Genomic DNA, 21,403 nt, shown 5'->3' on the forward strand with positions numbered 1-21,403 from the left:
TGCTGCAGTTCTTCACTGTGACCACTGGAGGGCAGTGGACACTGATTGCATTCTGTTTACTTTTTCCTTTCTATTGCAAAGTTTTGCTAATTTTTAAAAAAAATAATTAAGTAGTTAAATCTGCTGTTGCAGTTAATATTCTTAAAAGCTTAAAATATTACATACATTGTTAAATTACATCCTATAGTTGTTGGGTTTTTTCCCCTTTCCTCAAATAATGTTCTGAATATTTAGAAAAAATAATAATTTAGTATTCATACAACGTTTCGGCAATACTGTATGTGAATGCGGCCATGCCAATAAAGCCAATGAATTTAATTACCTTGTTAAAGATCCCATGAAGTCAAAATTTATGTTTACGTGTTTTTAATCACATGTGTCTTGTCATATGTATGCGCCAGTATCTGGCCCAACAATGACAAAAGTCATTTCGTAGGTATTCTTGGATAAAAATTATCAAAATAAAACTTAAGACGGATGTGTAGTTACACACTCTGACCACTGGTGGGCAATGAACACTCACTATACTAATACAGCCAACAAGCCTCAGTCCAGACTAACAGCATACTAACACTACTGGTTAAGACATTCAAAATAAAACAAACTGGGCAGAAATGCAGCTACGATTCAGTAATTTTACACTACTTTACTCATAGAAGACGTAACAAGGCCGTGTTCGTGGTGTGATTATGTGATTGAATCGAGCCATCAACAGATCTTTCTGTGGTATTTCTGCTTTAAATGTTTGCCTTTTGTGATTTAAAAAAACCAACTTATTAGTCAAAGAAACACACCACGTGGACGATAATAGTACAAAATTGTTCTTTTAATAGAAAACCGCTCTGACTCAACTTAAAAGTTCACAACGTCAAGCTGGTTTACATAAATTGCTGAAGAAAAGTATTGTTTTCTTGACATGGCTCCTCCCATCTTGTGCAAAATGCTGCTGGTCTCATGTGAATGGAAAAAACAAAACAAAACAGTGGGCTCTGTCCAAAACAAAAAGCGCTCCGAGCGTCACTCGGAGCCGTCACATATGAACCGATTGGCTCTGAACACCCACAGCATGCTGGATTTGTCACCATCAGACTTCTGACTGATGTAAAGCTTTTAAAGAGCAGGGTCACAATATCAGAAGTTACAAATAAATCCAACTATTCCCATCAAAACTAAATTTGTCTCCATCAGTTCCTGCACTGCTGCAGACTCATACCGCGCACAGTCAGTTCGATATGGAAACTATAATGCTGAATCAGCATCTGGGCTTTTTGTCTCACTGAAACTTGAGATCATTTACAGGCAGTGACGGCGGGTCAGATGTGGCGATCACAGATGCAGTCTGGGTCTTTTTTTTTTTTTTTTTTTTTTTTTTTAATTTAGTTTTTTACAAAAAGCAAGACATTTTCACACGAGAAACACGAAGAAACGAGAGCGGAGAAAATTCATCCCCTTTGGTCGGTAAACTAAGGAACTACAAAACCTCCGGGTGGTGGTGTTCAGGTTTCCAAAAAGTCCATATTCCAAAACCAATTTATTACAGAGTTTCACACAGTCTTATGTACATAACGGCAGGTGCAGCAACAACGGGAGGGAAAAATAAACCAAAAACAAAATGAATAAAATAAGGGACAACTTGTTCAGCTTCAGTTCATGTTGATGTTTTTAAACCTGTGTGCTGTTTCAGGCTCTGCCTCCTTTTATGATTATTATTATTATTATTTAGTCAATTAATCATTAAGGGAAAATGCAGATCAGCAGTTATAACCAACAGTCCAAAAACCCAAAAGGATTGAGTTCATAATGATTTGAAACAAAAGCAGCAGTTTCTCAGATTTAAGAAGCTGGAACCAGCGCCTGAAGGACAGTTTAAGGGTTTAGACAACTCAAATCAGTGTTTCAGTACGAGCGTGGCTTTGTGAGGACTGAACCTGCATCTTCTCCATGAATTATACGAGCTGCGCTTCCCGACTTCAGCCTCACAGAGACGAAACTAAACAAGCGGCTAACGCAAAGACAGACTTCACAAAAGGACACGCTCGTGCTCGTGCTCGTGCTGTGTTCAAATTTTGCAATTCTGCATCCTGTCGAAACAAATCGGGCCTTTTAATTGTGGATTTCAGAGGAGGCGGAGCTTGAAGTGGGACACAGTTTACTGTCCGTTTGTCGTCCTGGAGGAAAACAAGTCAGTCAGTTTAAAAAAGCGATAATGCATCTCAGTGCTGGCAGTAGAAGTCGCTGTACGAAAAGGAGCCGAGGCCTTTCCAAATGACCACCAGTTGTTTCAGAGGAATAAAAAGATGTAGCACCGGTAGTAGAAACTGCGCTGAAAGTGTGTGTGCAGGCACACTAGTGTCCAAGTTTGAGTTTTAGTGAATCCTCTTGATTTCTCGGCACGTGTAAACAGCGTTAGAAACTCAGATGAGCCCTCGAACTGGAATATTTGAGTTGGGTACTGTGACATGCAAACATCTGATCCAGGATCTGATCACAGCTCTCTGAGCGGGTTTGTATTTGACTCAAGTTCTTAGAAAAATGAACAATATAATAAATATCAATATATGCTGTTGATCAGACGGAGAATATAAGAGTGTGAAGCTGCAGCAGAGTTCGGGCGGCTTCGTGTCAACTGTTGAGGTTCAGTGCAGATGTGAGACTGTAGAGAGACCTGGAGATGAAGACTTCATAAGATACCTACCCAGAGACCTTATTAAAGACCTGAAGACCTAATCAGAAACCTGGAGACCTAACCAGAGTCCTAGAGACTTTCTTAAACACCCAGAGAACCCATCAGACACCTAGAGAAACAATAAGAGTCCTGGACACCTTGAGACCTAGACACTTGATCCGAGATCAGACATCTGTGATCCATAACCGTGATGCTAAGGTGCATGTTAACACACTCAGTAATAAAGAAAACCTTGGGTGGAGCTGAGCGTGGCTGGAGGGTCACCGATTGGTGCTTCACACGGAGGAAGACAAAGGACACGATCCCATCTGGAGTTTGTTAACTAAACGATGGAGCGAGCACAACATGAATCTGACCGGTCATCAAACATCGGGATCTGAGAGCGCGCTACGGCAGATTTGAGATCAGAATCATGAGTGCGTTCGATGTTTTGAGTCCAGGAGAAAAGTCTCGGATCCGAGCGAACACAAAGTACATAGCTGTAGATTCGGCGTCGCCTTCTGAAGTCAGGGTTCTTCTAAAGATAATCATGTGTTTCCTGATAAAAACAATCTGCCAAATCAGCTGCAGGAAAATGTGAAAGCAGATTTCAATCTTTGAAATTTTGCAAAATCCCAAATTTGTGCACAACTCAGTGAAAAGATATTTCATATTTTTCTTATTGTCAACAAATCTCATGAATAGAGCAAAACCAACACTGATCCTAGAATACAGTACAATCTATGCATCCAACGCCTGATATCTCTTCTTCCTCTGAGCCACAGAGCTCCATTGTTGTCCAGAAACTATTAAAAACACATCAATGAGTGTGTATGAATGTAGTTTATTCTGACTCAGTCCCACACACACCGTCCTGCTGCCCCAAACACTCACTAGAGCACCACATGTGGATTCATCCGCCGCTGAAAATAGACCCCAACAGATGCACTATTTCCTCCTGTTTGTCTGATAAAAACTACAGCGAGCAGCTGTTTTAGGAAATTACTGAGCCTTTTTAAACATGAAACTATATATTTGCAAGCCATTTTTAAAGATTTACATGTTCAGGTCTTCTATTAACCAATGGGTAAGTAAATACTGAGAGACGCATCGTTAGTTTTGGTCTTTTCAGGGGATTTGTTGCCAATAAGAAAACTACAGAATATCGCCAGCTTTATCCTGTAAGTCTACAAACTCTGTTCCTACAAATCCAGACTGAAGGCTGAATTTGTTTTGTGCTTGTTCCATAGTTTTGTCGTTAATAATCTTAGTGAGTTGGACATGAAAGGAAAGGATGCGGCAACCGTGGCACCTCTGAGGGTAGGTAAAGGATAATGAGCTAACGGTCTGTTACATCGACAGTATCTGTGAGGACACACTATATAGAGCAAGGAAATAATGGTGATTCTAAACTCCTCACTTTCCCAAGTAATGAAATGATAAACGCCTCTGAAGCGTCTCTTTGATGTAAATGTGTGAAAAAAAACGACTTCGTGTTGTTTCTGATGTGTCCTGCCCTTGAAAATATAATCCCTGCAGTAACCTGTGTGTGTTTTAACACCTGCTTGTCTGTCGCCTTTTTGTAGATTCTGGCCTGTAACCTCCAAACCACTCGTCCTGTTCGGGGGATCTTTGTGGTTCTCTGACTGAGCAGTCAGTTTAAAACCGAACCGGAGACTTTCTGCTTGGTGGTCGACCTTTCCGTCACAGCTCCTCCGCTCTCCTCCTGGTTTCCATTCTCCAGGCAGCCGTTAGTCTCATCACTACAGGGTTTATACTCAGATGGATCGGGATCGGGATCTGGATCCAGCTCCGGCTGGGACTCCACGGCCGTCTCCCAGTCCTCCTCCTCTTCTTCCTCCTCCTCCCCGTCTTTGTCTCTCTGGGCGGCCTGGTTCTGGACGAGGCGGAGTCGGGCCATGGCCCGGTCGATGGTCAGCGTGCTGACCAGGTTGAAGTCGTGCATGCTGATCAGGTGCAGCAGGAAGTTGCGATAGAGGCTGTGTTTGACGATGTGGGCGGCGTGGCGTTCGGCAAACAGCAGGCAGGCCTCGTTCATCTGATTGTCCGCTATGAAGCTGGAAGGAGGACAGAAGGGTCGATGTGATGAATGCAAGCAAAAAATGGTCAGAGGCAGTTTTTCAAATGCATCATTTAATACGTTTACATGCGAAGAAGAGACCAGATTACTGTGAGAAATCAGGTTAACGACACAGCATGTGTAAAACCTCAGCTTATGTATTAGATATTATTCAAATAAAAATCAGGCCAATTCAAACAGGAAGTTTAAATAAGACAACGATCGTGGAAAGGCCTGAGGCGGCAGATTAGATCAGCTGCAGATAATAAACGTTAACTCCCCAAAAGCTCAAATGGAAAGTTTGTGTGCTCTCTGCGGCTTGTGAGTGAAAAGACTTATCGCTCTGTAACATTTGTAGTCACGGGTGTAATTACTTAGAGATTGCTGCCATTTGCTATATATGCCCTTGAAAAGGCAAACCAGTCTCCGTCATGGTTTTCATATATTTTGATAAAATGGTCAGTAGCAATCTATAACAAATCTATATGCTTATTCTATATAAACTATAAAAAACAATTCAATTAAATGAATATTTTGTTATTTTCTATTTTTTTTGTCATATACAGATATGCAGTTGGGTAATATGTATGTTGATGTCGTCCAATGTCAAGTCTCTATTTGATCATGTGACAGTACGATATACGGTAGCTAGTTCAAGCGCAAAATCTGTCGAGACTGACAAGCTGAGCACATCTGCAAGCCGAGTGAGCAGTCACGCCTCTCAAACATAAAAGCGGCAATAAGAAAAGATAAGGCCCACGGACGACGACCCCCCCTCATAGCAGCAAAGCAGCAGTTCGACTGGCATCGGCATCACTGCCTCAGTGGTGTCAACAACCACGCAGCAGGTAACGTTAGGATAACAAGCTAGATACAGGCCTAACGTTAGTCCTAACTTAAATATGGTAGGCTTCATATAAGCTACAGGTTGGCCACAAGTCACTCACTTGAAGGTGAAGTGCTTTTTCAAGGGGATTTGGGGCATCTGACGGGCTGCCGTGCCCCTATTTAACAGGTTGTTGTCATTTCAGGTTCCCGCCGAGCGCCTGTTTCATTGTCTGTGTGTTTTTCAGATGTGGGTAAAGCCGCTGTGTGTGTGTGTGCCGCCGTACCAAACCATCAGTGTTTTTAAGAGTATTAGCTACACTTTTTATCTCTAATAATAAGTATTATTATTATTTTTTTTTGCACAAGATTATTAATCATTTTGCTTGGCGCTTGTAAATCATAAGGTAGACTATGGGGAGTATAATGTTACGGCAGCACGTCCAGGCCCTGTTGCTGACGAACCACAGGCCCACAGCGGCACTAAAACACAGTTTAGCAGATTTTAGCAGAACTAAGAGGGACACACCAGACACACACACACACGGCATATATATATATATATATATATATGCCGTGTGTGTGTGTGCTTCATAACTAGTAACCAGCGTGCACTAGGGCCCGTCGTAACTACCTTACGCCACTGTTTGTAGTTCAACAGTGACCAACAGAGTGGTGGTTCTTCTCTAGAGAAATGATCAGCTGATCACATCAATATTTTAATCTGATCACGTTGTGAATCAAGACCTTCAATATTTGGAGTCGGTAGCTGGTGAAGTACAGTTAGTCTACAGCTGTTAACTCAAACTGTAGTGTTTTACTCATCTTTTTTTTGTTATTTAAAGTTTTAAGTTAATTGCAAATGTTGAAAGGTAAACCAAACAAGTCAAACACATCTGATAAGTCGATTCAATACTGGATTTGAATTCAATAAAATCCCGTTGAACCCCACCCCGACTTCATACGCACCCATGCTTCATGACGTGGAGGTTCCACAGCTTCATGATCTCCTTCTCCCCCTCGTTGACGTCAGTGAACTCCTCGATTTGCTGCAGTGAGAGCAGAGAAGTCAGACTTTACGCAGGATCTGTTGCTTTCTAAAGTTAACTTAAGCAACAAAAAATGTAGGAACAGAACAGCATTAAGCTACAGCACGACAACATAACTGCTTCTACTGCCCCAAGCCTCATCAACTGGATAAACATCAGCTGGTGTGGTTTCAGTTGTTATATTTGACATCACTGTGACCTCATCAGGGTTATTTTCTCTTGACACAGACAAAGCTCCTCCAGAGCCAAAACAGATATGGTACACCTGCTTTAACAGGTAGAGTATACCTAACAACGATAAGTAAACTGGACTTCATGTGTAAAATCAGTGGAGCGGCCCTTTATCTGTTCGCTCAGCTGTAAACTAACCTTGGCTGTGTTCTCTTTGAGCCAGTCGGGGTCCCTCTCGTCCTCGCTGTCCACTTCCATCTCCTGAGGCCGGAGTGGCACGCAGCTGTCGCTGTGGAAGTAGAGGCGGTTGTGTCCGCTGACGTGCGTCCCCTGCTGCTCCCGATCACCGTCCTCCGACTCCAGAAACTCAGACAGACTCGACTTCGTCCTCTTGGGTCTGGAAAGAAAAACAGGACAGAAAAAGAGGGCAGAGGGATAAAAAAATATTTTGTTAATTTTATATTACAAATTGATATATATTTTATTTTATCATTGTTTTTGAAAATATATAAAAAGACATCCAAAAAACAATATTCGCTCATATTGCACCAACCCTGATGTGTACCCGCAGGAATTACTGGCACCCTTGACAGGAAATAAGGCTGCAGAAAAGCTAAATAATGAAAGTGAAGGGTAAATATTTCAGTCAGAAAATCAGCGGTACCTGCAGGCGAGAATGTGGGTGACAGCGGTCCTCTTGACCGGGCCGTTCCTGCTGAAGGCGAAGCCCGGCTGGCTGTGGATGTCCTGAGGGTTTCCTGCATACGAACCATCATAACTCTCGTTGATGGAGACCTCGATCTTCGCTCCTTTAGGATGGGGCTGCCAAAGATCAATAATAACAATAACATCAAACATCTCGAAGACAAATGCAGAGGAATCCAGATTTCTAAAGCTGGTATCTGTGTCTAACTCTCAGTACAACTTCCTCCAGAGTCTTTTCAGATTTACAATATCTGAACACACGTCTTCACGTGTTGATGAAGGACAGGGTGATGATCAGGGCTGGGATGATAACAAATGTTGACAATCAATATTTTAGGACCAAAGTATTGATAAAGCTTTAAAAAAAAAAAGAAAAAAAAAGATATATTTCAATTGGAAAAAAAAGTATTTGTATTCAACAAATTCATATTCTTTGTTCACATGAGAAGGGAGCAAACAAAGTACCAGTCATGAAAACTAAAACAATATTCTTCTCAGTTAAAGAATTACTAAATGTTGGAACATTTGAAGCTAACTTGAACAAATTGTGGTTATAACCTGTCACAACTCAAGACTATCGTGACTTCTGGTAACGTCTTTTAAATCACTTCTCAAAATCTTTTTAATTTATATTTTTTATTTATTTATTTTTTTTTTTAAATTAATGTTAACCCTAACTGTACCTACATTTTTATAGTTCTAATAATGTCTCATCTGTTTGTTTATTCTAATATCCTATTTTAACCTTGTGTATTTTATTTATTTTTTACACTTTAAATTGCCTAATTTTACTTGAAACCGCACGTAAAGCCTTTTTGTTTGAAAGGTGCCGTATAAATGAAGAGTATTATTATTATTATTGTTATTAGACTCGAGAATTTAATGCAAATCATGGAAACAAAAGAGAAGTGTGGCCTCAAACTTCACCGCTGTGTTTGGATATGTGATTGGCTCAGTAAACATTTATATATGGGAGGAACAAAGAAGTATTTAGTTTACTTATTGATTTCATTATGTTATAAATAAATATCAACACTGCCCGTTACACAGTCGAAATCTGTCCGTCTTTTGTAGTTAATAAATCACAAAGTCCTGAATAAAACATTTCAGCTGAGCTACTTTTTCATGTTCTTTTCTTTTAAACTGTAGTTTTTTTTAATTTATCAGGACATTCTTTGGTTTCCAGCCTCTTCCTCTGCACACAGACAGTGTGAGTCCGTCTCACCACGTAGTTGAAGATGAAGCGGGAGTGAGACAGTTTGAGGTGTTTGAGCAGACTGTAGAGCTTCCTGCAGTTGAGGGTACACCAGGGACAGTGGAGGTCGTCTCTGGCCTCCGTCTGCTGCCGGGTGTTGTGGTTGTACTGGAACTGGACAGAAAAACAAGAGGCAGCGAGCGTGAGAGCGCCGAACCCGCACAAACTGACACAAACACAAAAAGGATAATAATAATATAATAATAAAACTTTATTTATAGAGCACTTATCAAAACAAAGTACAAAGTGCTTCACAACAAGAAAAATAAAATAACACAGTGAATGACGAAATATAAAGAAATAAAACACATGAAATACAGAAAAGCAATAAAATAAACAGTAAAATAAACAGCCAGTTCACGTAAAATCAGGATCTGCTTTCAGATAAAAATGTGTTTTGAGACGAGATTTAAACGAAGACGCTGACTCAGACAACCTAATTTCTTCGGGCAAGTTGTTCCAGAGCCTCGGGGCCCTGATAGCAAAAGCTCTGTCCCCCTTAGTTTCCATCCTGGACTCAGGAACAGACAGGAGACCCCTGCCCAAAGATCTCAAACTACGTGAAGGTTCATAAGGGATTACAAGGTCTAAAATATAATCTGGGGCCAGGCCAGGCCATGAAGAGCCTTAAAAGTAATCAACAAGATCTTAAAATCAATCCTAAAACCAACAGGGAGCCAGTGTAAAGAGGCTAAAACAGGTGTTATGTGGTCATACTTCTTGGTCCTGGTTAACAGCCTAGCAGCTGAGTTTTGTACAGTCTGCAGTCGTGTCAGAGCTTTTTGATCATCTGTGGGGTTTGATCCCTGCTGTTCTGGCTGAATGAACCCTGTGCAGGGACAAAGGCTGAGCTAGAGAAGAGAGTCCCTCCTCAGCGGTAATAAGTCAAATTCATATCAGACTAAAACAAAAAATGACTAGCTATAAGCACTAGCAGTAATAATGCTAACAGAACAAGCTAATAGATAGCCCCTCATATTCTTACTTCCTGTAAATATGTCCATCTTGAATCTACAGGCCTCAGTATGCTTCAAACAAACTACGTCTCTCTCCAAGAATGACGTGTCTTTATAGTCTCAACACAGTGAATCACGCAAATGGGGATATATTTTTGGACACTTTCAGACGGTGTCTCCGTGAAGGCATTCGTGTTGTTGCACTTGGTTGTACGCGCAAAAAGTGACAGAAGTAGTTGTGTGAAGACTGAAAAAGAGAAAGAAGTTCAAACCTTGCTTACTTTCACACACCTCACACACACACACACACACACACACACACACACACACACACAGGCCAATCACTGCGTAAAGTGGCCGTGATTATTGGATTGTTGGAAGCAGACAGTTACAAAATTTGAAAGTCGCTCCGAGTGAAAATCTATGAAAGCCTTGGAAAAAATATTTGAGAGTGTGTGTGTGTGTGTGTGTGTGTTGCTAACACTGTGATTAAAATGGCAGGATTTTCACCCCACCTTCAAGTCTGGTCGTTCCAAACAGATCAATACTTTCGACGTGGTCGGACGGCACGACATGTGAACTAGTTTGTTTCGGCAGAGCCAGACCTTTTAACTTTCAGATTTCTGCAACATCCATTTGAGTCAGGCAGGGCCCCACGACACAACACTGTAGCCTGATGTGAATCTAGAGAAAATCCTGACTTTCTGGACACAAAGTCGATAAGATGGTTGTGCTTACGCGGCTAAATAATTAGATGCCAGTACAGAGGATAATTTAGCCTGAATGTTGTTTGAGATAAAGCTTTCAAAAACACATGTCTGGTGAACTGTGATTGATCTTGACGATGAAACTGTGATAAGATACAGACTAAGGTGAAGGTACGCCGTGCAGACGCAGTATCAGGTGAGACTGACCTGGTAGAAGATGCGTAGTTTCTGTCGGGGATCAGCTGAGATTTGTTCTCTTCTGGTCTGCACGTCAGCATTTATGGATTCTTTAACAGCTGCAGCACAGACGAGAAATACACCATCACTCACTTTTAATGAAGCAAATGAACAGTTTCACCACTGACTGAATAATTATTTATACCGAAACAGAGTGCTTGCGATAACATCTAAATCTTCGTGTTGCTGTTTCTTGCTCACCCAGTGTATGCGTGGCTCTCAGGGTGCTGTGTCTGGCCTCCTGGTTGGTCTCAGAGTTGCGGGTGGCCAGAGGTTTAGCCACAGGTGCAGTGGAGCGATCCGAGGAGTCACTGGTCCAGCGCAGGGTGAACTGCAGGGTGGGACCCTGGGAGAAACTCTCAAATGGAGGCAAACGCTACAAAAAGAGAGGCGATAACTTCACTACAGTAGCTTAAAGCTCACTTATTATTAACATGACCAATAACCAGATGAACTTATTTACTATTTGTAACTCGATAAATAACGATTATGATTATTATCATCATTATTATTAGAGGTAATTATATTTTGCTTTTCGCGCTCCTTAACAAAAGAAATTTTGCTGAGGTGACAAGAGGATCACAAGTCCCCCCGACTTGCAGTGTGTTTGATGTCGGATCATAATGTATTTATTTGTTTTGCAGAGATAGACATCTTTGTTAAAAAGGGAAAAGACGACTCTTTCCTGTTGCTGTCATTCACCTTTATCTGATGGCTTCTGTTGTTAAGGCTCATCTCTGCCTATGGTGACGACTCAGATCATTCACTAAATAAGAAACGATCTTGTAACGTCATTAAAAGGACGCAGATTTCATTAATCAAATGCTCGTTTGTGACAGCCACATTTCGGGAGAAACAACACGTTTTTTAGTCAGTGACGTCTCTGGTGTGCAAGAAGCGAGGATTTAACTCCCCGTTTGGTTTTGTGCAAACATCTTACATGTACACATTTATACTTGGGGTGGAAATACCTTTAGCGTGGAGCCTTGTAGGGTCAGTTCTTACTACTTTACAAGTTTCTCTCTCACACACAAACACACGCGCACACACACACCTTTCCGTCCAGGATGGTCTCCCAGGTTGCCCTCTTGTTATTGACAGGACACTCCTCCATCTCTTGCATAGACACCTCATACTCCCCATCTAACAATTGCAGACGTCTGCACACAAGCACACAACAACATTTTCTCACGTTTTGATTCGGCAACACAGAGATTATAACAAGACTTGTTCCTGTGTGTCAGAAGGTGACAGTTTGTGCTTCAGATTGGGTGAGTTTCACCTGTTTTTATCAAAGACTGTCATCTGAGCCACAAATGTGGTTTCTCCCTCCTCCCTGAGAGAGGAGCTCCTCCTCTTCCTGTTTACCACTTCCTCTGTAAAATCTGAAAGAGACACATAATGACATGTACCCCTTCTCTTCCACACAAGATTGAGGATGAAATTTAGAACTGGTCTTAAAAACCTGATCAGTGTATCCTCTGTGACCTCAAAGAGCCAAACATCAGCGTGGTGATTTCACATTATCAAGGGAAAAAAAAAAAAGAGCATGAAAAGAAAGAATCTGGTTTATTACAATTTGGGCCTCATTTCTATCAGTAATAAAAACACTGTACTCACCAAGTTAATTTCTGAGCTTAGAGCTTAAAATATTGATGCTATTCACGAACGTTTAACTTGGAGACTGTCATGACATTGATGTGATCAGCTAGATCTCTTCTCTACAGAAAAGCAGCCCCTCTGCTGGTCTTTCTGGACTAAAAACACAGGGTCGTAGAGCGGTGTTGCAAAATTATGCTTCCTGTCCTTCGCAAACAATCCGGTGACTACAGACACCGAGCTTCAGAGAGACATTAACCGGACAAGAGCCACTATTACTGAATTAATGTTGATTGGCTGATCCCAAATTTGCCTAAAAGCGCTTTAAAATCCATACAGCTACAACAGCAGCTCTGCTCAGACCCTCGATTTGCATGAAGAAAAAAAATGAAGAAACCTCAGGAAGGGCTCCATCTTCCAGGATGGACAGACATTCAATATTTTACATTGATCTTTTGCCCCGACCCAAAGTTGAAGCAGGAAGTCTGTAAACTGTGATGATGTTTGGGTAATAATTTTAAAATTCGCCTTTGTTTCCTCTTCCAAATAAGTTTGTCTAACCTGGAGGTTTGTTTAAAACAGTATGACTGCTGGTGTTTCTTGTCTGACTTAAAAGTGAGTACAATGTCATTGCTGATAGAAATTATGTCAAAAACTACAAAAATAAGACCCATGTTGAAATAAACCGGAACAGTCCTTTCAAAAACAAAAGTAGTCTGTGTGTTCAGCAGCCAGTGCTTTGTTTTTTGGATTCTCTGCTCACCTCTGTTGTGGTGATTCTCTCCATTGGCCAGGCCGTTGATCTGTGTTCGGGGGTAACCGGGCCTCGATACTCTGAAGAGTAGCGAGTAAGACTTGACCATGTGAGAGTTGCTGGGTTCAAACTCGCTGCTGGGAACCAGCAGGGAGGCGAAGGAGCCCGACTTGGCCTGGACTCCAGCGCCCGTGTCTGGGTTCAGAGGAACCTGCTTCTTCCCTGTAGGGACCTGCCTCACCGGACAGCTCACATCCTGGACAGACGGCAAAATACATCTCAGGTCTATTTCACTGACAGGTGGAAATTATATAAAAGTGCAGAAAAAGCAAGAGATGCCCCTCCTTAAAAGATGAGAATCAACAAAAATGTTCACATTAGAGCCCGACCGATTTATCGATCAATATATTAGGCAGAAAGAAAAGCTTGTAATAACACTTTGGTGTCGTGACAAAGTTTATCCAGCAGAGGGCGCTGTCAGTACAGCAGCACGCAGCTTAACATGAGAGAGAAGCTGCAACTGTCATACCAGTAAAATACACTAATGGTTAAAACTATGAAAAACTAAAAATGACGACTACCGACATAAACCACCATGTTCTGAACAGACACATTACAAACACTAACAAAAAGTAACACTTGCATTTTGGAGCATAAGGCAGCTAACTTTCAGCAGCAGGCAACGTGTGTGCTGGGAAATGTGGGCCGTCGCTATGGCTACAGTACTCTCAGCACAGCGCAGCACATGCAGCAGCAGAGCAGACGTAGTGGAGTCGAAGCGGTGCGTTCACGGTACGCATCAGAGCATCTCTTCATCAGTTGGTGAGATGCAATGCTGGAAAGTAAATAACTAACGTCCCCATGTTGGAGTCGCAGCAGCCTGTTTCTTCACCCTTTAAAGTTTCCTCTGAACGTTCACAGCAGAGGCGCGGTTTATCTCTTGACTCGGCAGCAGAGAACCATGAGTTAATGTTAGTGACCGACCGTTGAAACACTGAAATATTGCTGAAGATGACATGTTTTGATTAGCAAGGAAAAAAGTTTCTTTGATTGGAGTTCAATCCATTGAAATATTGGTTCAGAATCGGAAACAAAGCTGCAGCACGAATCTCAGAGCTCGATAGAGTAAGTTAGAGAACATGTGGTGGATTGTAACTAAGTACATTTAGAATTGTACTTTGGTACAATTTAGAGATAATTGTACTTCACTTGAGTATTTCCGTGGCATTTTCTGCTACACTGACACTGAACAGTACTGATGTTTATTTAGCTTTATTTTCTCAGTGTTCATTTCTAGAATTGGTTGACAATGTTAAAGAATATTTAACTTAAACAAATAACTTTTATTCAAGAATATTTTAAGAAAGCAGCCTTCTGAGTACCTTTGCATTGGCACATCGGTCAAATAAAAATAGAAATCTGTGCACAATCCACACAGAAAAAGTCTATTTTCAGTCCTGCTCAAAAATTCAATATATCAGCCACCGCATCGGTAATCGGTGAATGTTTCCCCTCTAAAATTGGTATCAGTCTCAAAAATCCCATATCGGTCGGGACTCTAGTTCACATCAGCAGCGAAGAGGTACCACATGATCATCACACACACACCTTCCTCTTCTTGTGACAGACTTTGACCAGCAGCACCTCCAGAGATACAGAGTTCTGCTCATTCTCACTGTCCTGAGATGGCTTCCCTGAGGACACCACAACACAAAGCGGGACAAAAGACTTCCTGAATCAGTGGAAAGACTGGATCTGAACAAAAAACAGAAACTAAGGACGGCTGCAGAGAAGGACGAACTTACCAGCTTTATGAAAGAAGCCAGTAAAGGTGAGCTGCAGATTGGAGGCCAAGCTGTGGAAAAAAACAAAATGGAAGAACTTTAAACTTGTCCTTTAAAGTCCAACAGGATATGTTATATTTGATTAAAAGTCCACGAGACGTGAAGGCCACACGGTGAGTATGTCTCACGACAGCAGTTAGAGCTGTTTTTGGTGTCCACAGAAGAAACAAACAAACAGGAAGCGTATCCTGACTGAAAGTTGAAGTCAGGATGTCAGGAAGTGGAACTGGTTGGTCATTTCTTACACACTCTGTCTTCATTGGAGCCACGTTATTTTGAAGCCGTGTGTGCTTGTGCCGTTTGCCAATCCCAGCAATAAATAGAATATGGGGATTTAAAGGAAAGCACCGACTGAAACGAGCAAGTCCCTGCTGATATATTCAGGTTTCCATACTGCGAGTTATCTTCATAACGCGATAACAGACTATTGAATTTAGACCTTTGTGCAAAGGTACGTGCTCCCTGAGTAGTTTCTAATTTTCAGGTTTTCATTCAGGTAAATAAAGTTCATACGAAAATAGCTAAAATATGGAGGACAAATTGTGAATGGTAGTGATGTAACAGCTCCAGGAAGACAACTATAAAATCTTTGGTAATACCTAACTTTCAGCTTTTTCCTAGCGGTTTTGCTAATTAACAGAAAAACATTTCCATTCACAGAAAGATTTTGTCTTAGATAAAAAAGGTTGTGGTTGGGTGATATGATGATATATTTCATCAGAAGATATAAATGTGTCAGCCACAAGACATTATACTAGTGTTTTTACTAAGGAAACTATCCCTTTAATATCTCTGGTTGTGTTTAGTCATTGCAGGAAATGTTGCAAATCAGTGAGCGAGACTGCTTAGGCAGGATTGTTGCATCATCTTGATTTTTCAGGTATTTGATTCACTGGATTAACCAAAAACAGACATTCAGTCTTATTTTACATATTTATTTTATTCATTTATTCAATTGAGAAACTGTTCTCTTCTTCTGGAAATTCAATTTCCAGAAAATGTACTACTGTTTATCATGAAACAAGTACATATTGTGATCTTATCCATATCACCCACTTCTAATACAGGCAATATCACCTGGGTTCCACTGATGAGTTTTGTAAAGCAGCTAGTTTATAGATATATTTTAGAGATAGAGCTGCAACCATTAAGTGTTGATATTCAATATCTTAAAATTGACAATTTGAATGGCAAATGAAATGTAAGAATATTACACATATTCAGGTTTCCTCCTTGTTAAGGTAGAAAGCTTTTGAACATAAATATCAGCAGCAGCGACAAACAGGACACATGAAATCTCTGTGGAACCAGTGCAGGACTGAGTGTTTACCTGTGAGTCTCCTGTTCGCCTCTCATCTTTTCCACTTTGAACAACAGATTGTCAACCTTGGAGCTTTTCCTGTACATGCAGACAAACAGCAGGGGTTAGTGGCAACACCACCACCCAACACTGACCTACAGGCAGAATAACAGACCGCTATACAGGGGAAGGATTTCTATCCAGAGATAGGTCAGAGCCAAATGAATTTCTTCTGGATAGATTCAGTCCGCTGACTAACATCATCTGCTATAACTTCTAATGGTCATTTTGTGCCCAAACAAGTCAACAGTATCCTAATCCTGGTCCTGTTACACTAATGCAGATATACATGCTATAGACTAATGCAGATATAGCATGAAACTAGTTTGATCTTGTTTTAATAAAATGCAACAACAAACAAATCTTTAAAAAGTAAAGGCCATCAGAATTGGCAGTGATCTGTAGTACAGTGGTCTGTGAGGCATTTAATTTGCTGACACATGCATATATGTATACATACGTCCTGCACAGACAACCTTCAGCAGTCGACATCTGTTCGTGCAGTTGATTCTACATCAGCTCTTTACCATTTTAACAGTATTTTTGATGTTTTACGTTTTCCATGTTTTACATCGATGGCAGGTGCTGCTGAATATCTGAATACTATTATCAGACTGGAGTGAAGCAAGTACGGTGTAAAGAAGAAACCTGTTGTGCAAGCAGCATATGAGGCGGCAGGTGTGATGTTTTTTTCCACAGCTTTCAAGTGCTGGCAGAGACAGTGCAGAACATTTTCCATTCGGTTTCAGCCATGTGAGATCTGTGTTTATTAGCGTTACTGTTCGTTTAAGATGCTGTTGGTAGATGTGACCATTTGTTTACACGCCGCACAAGCTGTCAACTCAAGTCTGCATAAGCACCATGTGCCGTTTTGTGTGCTGAACTGAAATTAAATGGAAAGCATGCCCACCTGGCTCGAATCGGCAGTGTGTTGGTGGGGTTTTGGAGCGCACCAATTAGTACACAGAGTTTGGTGGCCTCATATAATTGCCAGTTCTGTCCAATCTCAACCTGAGCAGAGGTCTAATGAGCCAAAGTAACTGAAAACACCTGTGTGAGGCCATGCAAAGCCGTGCAGATCGCAAGAAACCACCGTTACATCTTTAGGCTGTGCTCAGACAGACACATTAGCACTGAATCAAAAAGTCTCAGCCTCCATATTTTCATTCATTTCAATTAAAAGAACAACCAGCAACTCACTGCATCAACCAAATACGTACGAACTCTCATTCCTGGTACATTACTTTATCACGTGAAAGCCATTATTTTAGTGTTCTCCAGGAGAAAATGATTGCTACTGTCGGCTGGGTGCCTTCTACTTTAACTGGCTTACAGCTGCATACATAAAACATCAAGAGGACTTGAGATCCAGCACAGGGGGATCGGTTATGGACCCATTTTACAGGCAACGCAAGAGAGAAACTGAGTACTGCACACAGCCAATTTAGGTCACAGAGCCTTAAAAGAGACTGACATTACCACATTAGCATGAAATGTCTAACACCTAAACTAGTTTGATGTTTAGTTTCTGATCAAATAAATAAAGAACATTAACAACATGTTATGTATTTGTTATGTACATATATTTCATCCACTGCCTTTCTGTTTCTTTAGTTCATTTGAATTCATGCTTTGGGAACAGTTAATAACTGTGGAGTGGCCCTGAGTGGAGCTTATTCATCTCAAATCACAAGCAGCGGTTCATGTGACTGAAGCACGCACGAGTGCAGCAGAAAGCGAAACTGAGCCGAGCTGCAGGAGACACGTCGCCTGGTTCACTACCTCCACTTCAAATCAGGAATAACACACCTCTAACGGCTGCCATTTTTAAGTTAATTTTCAAGTCAATTTTATTTATATAGCCCAATGTCACAAATGTGCCTCAAGGGGATTTAGAGGGGCTTTTTAGTCTCCAACTAAGTTTAAAGCAGTGAACAGAAATGACAGTGACTCAGAGAAGTACCGGTCTGATGAGTGCATGTCCAAATAAGGACTGATAATCGGAACAGAGATAGGCTGATGGTGTTTCAGATAACGCTTAGCAAGAATTAAATTGAGAAAAACGCTGTATCTTCCAAAATGTATGTTGTCTTTTTCTTTTTAAGTTTTATTTTGACGGTAAATCTAAATACTAAAGTCATAATTAAAAGGATGAAAGAGATTTTGTTTCCTAAAAATCTTTAAAACATTACATGAACACTTGCCCTGTAAAACAACAGGAACTCTTACATGTGCATCGATTACCATATCAACAACATAAACAACAACAACAACAAACATTAACAAACACCTGCCAGCTTGTGTTCATGTCGGAGGTTATCCGCCGGTAAACCACTGTCACCGATTTATTGGCAGCACAGCGGGGCACCATTGGAAATCTTTCGATACCAGTGTCAATATGATACTTCCAACACAATACTATTTCAATAACTTTTCTGACAATTAATACATATTTCTACAAAACACACAAACAGCTGTGCAAGAACACTTATTTATTAACAAGACTTAGACACAGATGATGTTTGGTTGCTATGAAAAACTAATTAATATCACCCAATATTCAACTTGCACCTACTTGGTGTTAGTCGAATAGAAGCTGATAAAAAAAAAATCAGTTTTTGTCGCCATTTTTGACGCAATTATGCAGCCCGAGCTTTTTAACACAGAATAAAAAAGCATAACCTGCAGTCCTGTAACATTACATCCATGTGTTAACACCAGACAAGGCTCTCTGTGTTTTTACACACCCCTTCAGTGCAGACTGAACCACAAGCAGCCCCATGTGTATTTTGTGCAGCGCCTGTATGCAAAGCAGCCTAACTGAAAACGTCTCTCCTATCTCAGCTTTAACTGATCCAGTCAGCCCCCACCTCCAGCAGCCGACACGTCGGTTAACTTTCACTCCAGATAACAGTCGACCTGCTTTTTAAGAGACAAACTATTTAACACCACGTTTCCATGAAACCTAAAACTGAGAGAAACAAAGCCATACAAAAGATACAAGAAGTAAGATAACCCAAAACACAACTGATCTAAGACTAAATGTTTTCTATGAACACTCTCCTTAAGAAAATAAGATTTGATTTTCTGCATCACAACAACCTGTGACGTACTGGAAAACCACCGTGAATGGACACAAAGCAGCACATCAACAGGCTCAGTGAGTTGTTTGTTTGTTTGTTACCTTTTGACGTTATTCCTTGAGTTTCTGTGGGACATATAGGTGAGCGTCCTGTGCAAGAATATAGGCTGAAACGTAACAGGGAGAGATGAAGTGTTACAGTTCTACTTCAATGTGGCAAGAGGTACAAAAATGTTTCCTCTTATTTCAAATGGTCAAGTTAATCATGTGACTATTTTCAAGGAAAGGCAACACTCACAGCGATCAAGTTCCTGGTGCGGAGGAACCTGTAGATTTGGGTAGGTTCTGCAAATAAATATAGTTTCATCATCAGCACATTCCTTTAGGTATTATTCATCATTTTAAATGAACATTTTGAATCTTAAACAAGCTTCAAGCCAAACAGAAAGCACAATAAGCTCAGTACACTTAGTGCTGAAACGATCATTCATTTAATGAACGAAATGTTTGTTAATAAACTCATCATGTAAGTCATTAATCGAGAAAAAATACCAAACATTTGCAGCTTAATGAGGATCTGCCTGCTTTTCTCTGCTTCATATTTCATTCTTGACAAAATAAGATATCTGAAGGCATCACGTCGTGGTCAGGTAACTCTGCTTTCATCTCATTTTGACAGTTTATAAACTATATGATTGGTTTAAATTTAACTGATAGATTAAAAAGGTAAACTGTGTTGCAGCAGTGTTTGGGAGACTGTTAAACACGTGGCTAAACGGCAGCAACAGACAGATTAAAATAATGCCATTATGTCTGTGTCCTGTAACCTTTTTATTTTTAATCTTGTAAGTTCAGCTCGATTTAAATATGCAAACAACCCGACAACCTGCAGCTACAGCGAGTTGTACGACAGGCATGACAGCTCTGCAACACTTTTAATTAATAGCAAATCAAAGCGTACAGTATCAACAAGGACATGACTCTTTGATTCCAGTGTAGCAGGTCAGCTGTAAAATGATCTGTTCCTCCAGCTATGCAGACCCTCATCTCGCCACTCACATGTACAGTGCAACGCTTCCTGTGAGTTTAAATTAAACTCCCACACCGATATCTTTAAATACATTTGATGACAGCAGCAACTCACTCTCGAAGGCCTGCAGGAACAACTCGTGGTCGGCTTGAATGAGTTGCATGTTAGGCTTCTTGGCTACAGCCATCGCGGAGGAGGAGGAGGAGGAGGAGGAGGACTGGTAAAACCCGTTGGCTTTTCCTCCAGAACCAAAACCCACCGGGTGGTTTCCACCTGAGGAGCTCTGCTTCTGTGGAGCCATGGCCAAAACAAAAAAAAAAAAAGAAAAGAAAATGGCCAAAGAAACCGTCCCACCACCAGATGTGAAGTGGTGTTAAAAAAAAAAAAAAAAAAAAAGAAATAAACTCAGGTCCTCTTCCTTTGTCAAAACAAAAGAGCAGCGGTTGCACAAAACCAGCCGCTTAGGAGAAACACTGTTGACTCGTCATTTTAAAAGCGGATTATGGAAGTTTCAGTCTTTTATATTTGACATTGGTGAAGCTACAATCTAATGTTGTCGTTTAGGTACCGGTTAAACAGTTACAGAGGTCGGAGAACAGGCTGGAAATGCGCGAAACAAGATATCAGACTCCGGCAAGCTGACGCGGCTTGATAGCCAACTGGCTAAGGAAGTTAGCCAGCTAGCAATAACCCCGGGGCTAACTGGTTAGCATTGTCCGGCACTCTGATTTAACCATTTAAGAACTAGAAGGCTGCTGCCAAACGACACCTGATTAAAAACAGAAATGGCACACGGTTCGATCACAGGTTTCGATGCCATAATTTCACCAAAATTCGCATTATATCTCGCCTAGCGCCTGTTGGCAAGTTGGGTTAGCGGTAACGGAAAGCATCACAAAATAACACAGAGGTTATCCGGTTAGTATTTTCTAAGTAATTTCTAATTAAAATATAAAATCGTCAAAACCCATGTTTCACTCAGTTTTTGTGTAATACGGATGTCACTATGGAAACGAGAAATACATCTCCATGGAAATACTTACTAGATTAAACACACGTTATCTAAAAGTTACACTTGAGCAAT

General features: G+C 40.9%; 1 protein-coding gene across 2 annotated transcripts; it reads right to left on the reverse strand.

The window, feature by feature from the left end:
- Positions 1-808: 808 nt before the first annotated feature.
- LOC122869079 (polycomb protein suz12-B-like) lies at positions 809-21,250 on the reverse strand. 2 transcript variants are annotated; one of them, XM_044181654.1, is made up of 16 exons: positions 20,434-21,250; positions 19,588-19,634; positions 19,392-19,456; positions 16,178-16,246; positions 14,809-14,858; positions 14,612-14,697; positions 13,013-13,259; positions 11,933-12,035; positions 11,705-11,810; positions 10,852-11,026; positions 10,621-10,709; positions 8,721-8,864; positions 7,455-7,612; positions 6,989-7,187; positions 6,540-6,619; positions 809-4,743 (listed from the first exon to the last, which is right to left on the reverse strand). In XM_044181654.1, exons 1-16 carry the CDS (start codon positions 20,618-20,620, stop codon positions 4,320-4,322), a joined length of 2,229 nt encoding a protein of 742 aa, XP_044037589.1. In that variant the 5' UTR covers positions 20,621-21,250; the 3' UTR covers positions 809-4,319. The 2 variants fall into 2 exon arrangements, with proteins under 2 accessions (XP_044037589.1, XP_044037590.1); XM_044181655.1 differs by lacking the exon at positions 16,178-16,246.
- Positions 21,251-21,403: the final 153 nt, after the last annotated feature.

Source organism: Siniperca chuatsi, linkage group LG21, assembly GCF_020085105.1.
Source record: "Siniperca chuatsi isolate FFG_IHB_CAS linkage group LG21, ASM2008510v1, whole genome shotgun sequence".
Lineage (NCBI taxonomy): Eukaryota > Metazoa > Chordata > Actinopteri > Centrarchiformes > Sinipercidae > Siniperca > Siniperca chuatsi.

What these genes read in the sequence shown, in the direction of transcription:
- LOC122869079 (XM_044181654.1), bottom strand. Translation starts at nt 20,620, where the DNA reads ATGGCTCCACAGAAGCAGAGCTCCTCAGGTGGAAACCACCCGGTGGGT. An exon ending in TCAAGGAATAACGTCAAAAG is followed by an intron (nt 16,247 to 19,391) that starts GTAACAAACAAA and finishes CTGCATGTACAG; the next exon opens with GAAAAGCTCCAAGGTTGACA. An exon ending in TGGCTTCTTTCATAAAGCTG is followed by an intron (nt 14,698 to 14,808) that starts GTAAGTTCGTCC and finishes TGGTGTCCTCAG; the next exon opens with GGAAGCCATCTCAGGACAGT.